Source organism: Arachis ipaensis, chromosome B8 (genome assembly GCF_059453495.1).
Source record: "Arachis ipaensis isolate K30076 ecotype BB chromosome B8, ASM5945349v1, whole genome shotgun sequence".
Lineage (NCBI taxonomy): Eukaryota > Viridiplantae > Streptophyta > Magnoliopsida > Fabales > Fabaceae > Arachis > Arachis ipaensis.
This window is the reverse complement of record NC_142443.1, coordinates 137,063,395-137,068,946: the sequence shown is the minus strand read 5'-3', so window position 1 is coordinate 137,068,946 and position 5,552 is coordinate 137,063,395. Positions and strand designations below refer to the sequence as shown.

Below are 5,552 nucleotides of genomic sequence, written 5' to 3'. Positions count from 1 at the left end.
TAAAAAAATCTCTGTTTTCTTTTTACTCTTTTACACTTATTTATTTCCAAAATACTACTAAATAATATTTTATTAAATAATAGAAATAAAACATCCACACATATGAATAATAATAGAAAATCCAAGAAAAAAAAAAACAAAAAATCTAGTTATTTGACATTCTAACAACAACAAATAAATAATAATACAAACTTTAATATCCTAGAATTCAAAAAATTTTTGAAATTAAAAAGAGTATATATATTTTTATTTTTATTTTTATTTTTTTAAATTTACGAATACACATTTAAAATATACGATCCGATCCTATTTATTTACGAACCAAAATCGATTGGTTCATATTCACAAATTTTTTATTGGATGTGAATAATTACTATAGATCTTACCATTTTGATGTAAGTTTGTACACTTGTAAAGACCTATAACTATTTTTTATCTTGGATACCAAAACTTGAATAAAATTGAGAAAGCAATAAAAAATATCTCATAATCAATTAACATAAAGTTTAGCAATTTTTTTAAATAAATTAAAAAAATTATTTATTTCTCATAACAAATAATTTTATCTTTAATTTATAGAATATATATTTTTTTTTAGAATTTGAAGAAAGTTCGTCCATTATAAGAACGAACTTGCTAATTTTTATGAAATTTGTCCACTACAGCGAACTTCAATATTTTTATAAAGTTTACCTGTATGAATAATAATAGAAACAAAAAAAAAACAAAAAATCTAATTATTCAACATTCTAACAACAACAAATAAATAATAATACAAACTTTAATATTCTAAAATTTTTTAGGATTAAAAAGAGTATATATATATACATATTTTTTTATTTTTGTAGATTTACGAATATACAGTTAAAATCTACGATATGATCTTATTTATTTTTGAACCAAAGGCGATTCGATCTGATCTAATGGATCTGCAAATCAGATCATATCCATAAAATTTTTTGATTGAATGCAAATAATTACTACCCAAATAGCATTTAAGACATGAGTCAAAATCCTTAAAGAGAAGGATTGAACATGTCTTTACACCTTTTTTAATGTCTTCCTCCTCTAAAATCACTATCTCCTCTGCTTCTTCATCACTGTTTGTACTGTTTGATCTGTTTTAGTTGTTTCATCCTTTCAGCAACTTCTTATCTTAATCCATACTAAATATTACATATAAGTTTTGATCAGAATTTAGATTCAATTTGTATGTAGCTCAACAAACACTAATTTGCCCTAGCAAAGCACTTGAAGACCCTTAGATCGCGCCGTAATAGTAAATGTTAAAACAATATTTAAGTATGCATTAGGTATAACACATTATTACCTATCAGTATAAAATCCTTTTGTGATGCATATATAGGTATACCAAATCCATGTGCAGCAAGATTAATTAAATATGGAACAACTGTATATTTTTCTTTTAAAAAATGTCAAAGTAATTCACAATTTAATATGGAACGATTACAGTCAGTCCAGCTTATAATAATTTTTTAGAGCCAATAATATCAAGTAAAAAAAGAAAGAAAGTGATAATAAAAAAGAATAAATATGGAGGGAAAGGACAAATCACCCTCACATTCGTTGCTTTCCAAAAATACAAAGCATTTGGCACTAAACCACCCACCGACGCCATACATTTTACACACTGGATTTCAAATCCTCACCATACGATTCATTTCTCCATTGGGACCCATATTAATCACCGATCCATCTTTCTCCACGTGGCACCATCCCAAATGAACGCGACTGAGAAAGGAAAATCACAATCACGGAAGAGAAACAGAGTCCACATCACCGTAAACCGTACGCGACCGTATTGTAATAAACTAACCCCGCACCGCACCTTATCGCGCTCCCTTCTTTGTTCTTCAAACACAGTCACGGTAGCTCCACCTTCCACCTCTCTTTCTTACACACATTCTCTCTTTCTCTCTCTCCGCCGTAGATCTGAACTAAGCCACAGATATTACAGCTTTCGCGCCTTTTTTGACACGTTGACCGCCGTTCACCGCCGCAATAACTTAACCAGATCGACCGAACCCGAGTTTCTCGGGTCCTAAAACGTGGATCTAGGAGAACGAGGTAAAACCCTGGAATCGAGCTCCAACGGCTATTACGGTTAGAAAAATCTGTTAATTCAAAATCCAATCCGGAAAGGCGATCCGTTACAAAGCTTTCGCATCCCGCCAGGTGGCAGCAGCTCCGAGTCGGTGACTGACTCACTGAGTCAAAGCAGATCCGAACGAGAAAAGCGATGGCTCCGAGCACGATTCGGAAGGCAATTGGTGCGGTGAAGGACCAAACGAGCATAGGGATTGCGAAGGTTGCGAGCAACATGGCGCCGGACTTGGAGGTTGCGATCGTGAAAGCGACGAGCCACGACGACGATCCCGCCGGCGAGAAGTACATACGCGAGATCTTGAACCTCATGTCTTACTCCCGCGGATACGTCCACGCGTGTGTCACCGCCGTGTCAAAGCGATTGGGGAAGACGCGCGACTGGATCGTTGCTCTGAAAGCTCTCATGCTGGTTCACCGACTCATGAACGAGGGTCCACCGATGTTCCAAGAAGAGATACTCTACGCGACTAGGAGAGGAACCAGGCTCCTCAACATGTCTGATTTCAGGGACGAGGCTCACTCTAGCTCATGGGATCACTCTGCTTTTGTAAGAACTTATGCTATGTATCTTGATCAACGTCTTGAGTTGATGCTTTTTGATAGGAAGAGCAGTGGCGCTGCTGGTGGAGCTGGAAGCGCTGGCGCTGGCGGAAGCGGCAGTGGTGGCGGTTTTGATGATAGGTTTGGGGGTAGGGACAATTTCCGGTCCCCTCCGCCGCGGCCTTACGAGTATGAGTACGGCGGAGGTGAATTGAAGGGAGAAGGGTATGGTTATGGGAACGGAGGGATGAGGAGGACGAGGTCGTTTGGTGATGTGACTGAGAGGGAAAATGTTGGAAGGGTTGATAAGAGTATTGTTGCTGTGACTCCGTTGAGGGACATGAAGCCGGAGAGGATTTTCGGTAAGATGGGACATTTGCAGAGGTTGCTGGATCGGTTCTTGGCTTGTAGGCCTACCGGTTTGGCCAAGAACAGCAGGATGATCTTGATTGCGTTGTACCCTGTTGTGAAGGAGAGTTTTCAGCTCTATGCTGATATCTGTGAGGTTCTTGCTGTGCTTCTTGATAAGTTCTTTGATATGGAATACCCTGATTGTGTTAAGGCCTTTGATGCTTATGCCAGCGCGGCGAAGCAGATCGACGAGCTTATTGCGTTCTTCAACTGGTGTAAGGATACAGGTGTGGCGAGATCTTCTGAGTACCCCGAGGTTCAGAGGATTACTAGCAAGCTGTTGGAGACCCTGGAGGAGTTTGTTAGGGATAGGGCCAAGAGGCCTAAGAGTCCTGAGAGGAAAGAGGAATTGCCCCCACCACCTGCAAAAGAGGAGGAACCGGAGCCGGATATGAATGAGATCAAGGCACTGCCTCCACCGGAGGATTACACCCCGCCTCCGCAGCCTGAGCCAGAGCCTAAGCCACAGCCACCACCGGTTACAGAGGACTTGGTGAATCTGAGAGATGATGCAGTCAGTGCTGATGATCAAGGTAACAGATTGGCTTTGGCACTCTTTGCCGGTGCTCCTGGTAGCAATGCTAATGGTTCTTGGCAAGCCTTCCCATCAAATGGACAGCCCGAAGTTACTTCGGCTTGGCAGACTCCAGCAGCTGAGGCCGGGAAGGCCGATTGGGAATTGGCGCTGGTAGAAACTGCTAGTAATTTATCAAGGCAGAAGCAGAATTTGGGTGGTGGTCTTGATCCCTTATTGTTGAATGGTATGTATGATCAAGGAATGGTGAGGCAGCATGTGAGCACATCACAATTGAGTGGAGGAAGTGCAAGCAGTGTGGCATTGCCGGGACCCGGAAAAACCACCACACCTGTTTTGGCTCTCCCTGCCCCAGATGGGTCAGTGCAGCCGGTGAATCAGGATCCCTTCGCGGCATCATTGACTATTCCGCCACCTTCTTATGTGCAAATGGCGGATATGGAGAAGAAGCAGCATTTACTTGTGCAGGAACAGGTTGTGTGGCAGCAGTATGCAAGGGATGGAATGCAAGGTCAATCTAGCTTGGCCAGACTAAACGGCAATGGTTACTATCCCGGAACTCCAATGCCTGCAGCAATGCCTTATGGAATGCCCCCAGTCAATGGAATGGGACCTCCCGCTGGGTATTATCACACTCCTTACTGATCAATACCCTCTTTTGTTCTTTTCATTGCATATCTATAGGTTGCTTCGTTTATTTTTTGTATTATGACATAGTGTTTTTCTTTTTTTTTTTTTTTTTTTTTAAGTTTCTGTTAAATGTTGATGTTTCCATATTCTTGAGATATATAAGCTCTTTTAGTATGGTGGGGAACTGGGGATGTTGAGGGAGAGACTGAGTTGAAATTGAATATACAAAATTTCTTGTTAGGGGATTTTGTTGGTGGGAGAGATGTGTTTATGAGACTCAGTTATGATATCTCTGTGTCTTCTTTGTAATATTAGCAGTTTCTTCCTCCATTTTTGTACTTCCAAGTGATTCTTGCTGATCAGAGACAAACGCTTTTAACTACTGTAAATTTAATTAAACCCTTGTTCTGATTGATGATCTTGATTGGCTTTTTGTCAAATGATACTTCAATCTTGTTGGAACAGCCATGGCCACTTGTTCTTTAACTGTACTAATACTTGTGTAGAGTATTCAGGATATGGTTGCTTGTAATATCAGCCACATGTTGTTTGGGTTAAGAGGTAAGTATCCAATTTGGTCATTTTTTGCTTTCCCGTTACTTTTGGTTACCTAATATGACTAAATCATCATTAATCTTTCTACGGACTATAATTAGATGTCTAGTTACATCTCTCTCTCTCTCTCTCTCTCTCTCTCTCTCTCTCTTGGCATTCAAGTTACTTGTGTCTTTTGGTGTTTAACATCTATATATACGGTTGTACCATACCCTTCAGTTCTTATTGCTAACACCTATTGGATCTGAATTTCGAAACTACTGTTATGGATATTTTTGGTAAAAATTCTCAGTGGGGGAGTAAAATCAGGTAACCAAAGTGCAATTATTGCATGATAAATTAAGATAATCTAATTTTCTGCGCTGGTGTAGATCTAGTAAAGGAGAGGGTGAACTCTATTGGACTATCATTGCATGTTGGACCTAATGTAAAATATAGATTTTATTTTTGCTTTTTTGGACTTTGGAGACAAATGAAATTTTTCTGCTAGCCTGTAATCCGTGTAGGATGTGGTGGCATTTCTGTATTCACGATGATTCAACATATTGGGTATAGTCCAACCTTTATTTTCTGGAGACTAGTCAGACTTCTTATGTTATCTAATTCATGATTCAATAATAAGTAAGGGTTACATGTGTTCTATTAATATTCAAAAATGTTATTCATGTACTAAAATTAATTATTATATTTATGTATAAATACATGTGTAGTTTAATTTATTTATAATATGTATTTATATTTAATGTGTATTTTA

General features: G+C 38.8%; 1 protein-coding gene across 1 annotated transcript; it reads left to right on the top strand.

Annotated features, from left to right (window-relative positions):
- Window positions 1-1,613: 1,613 nt before the first annotated feature.
- Window positions 1,614-4,658, top strand: LOC107613043 (putative clathrin assembly protein At4g32285). Its single transcript, XM_016314878.3, has one exon. The coding sequence runs from the start codon at window positions 2,261-2,263 to the stop codon at window positions 4,256-4,258; it is 1,998 nt and encodes a 665-aa protein (XP_016170364.1). The 5' UTR covers window positions 1,614-2,260; the 3' UTR covers window positions 4,259-4,658.
- Window positions 4,659-5,552: the final 894 nt, after the last annotated feature.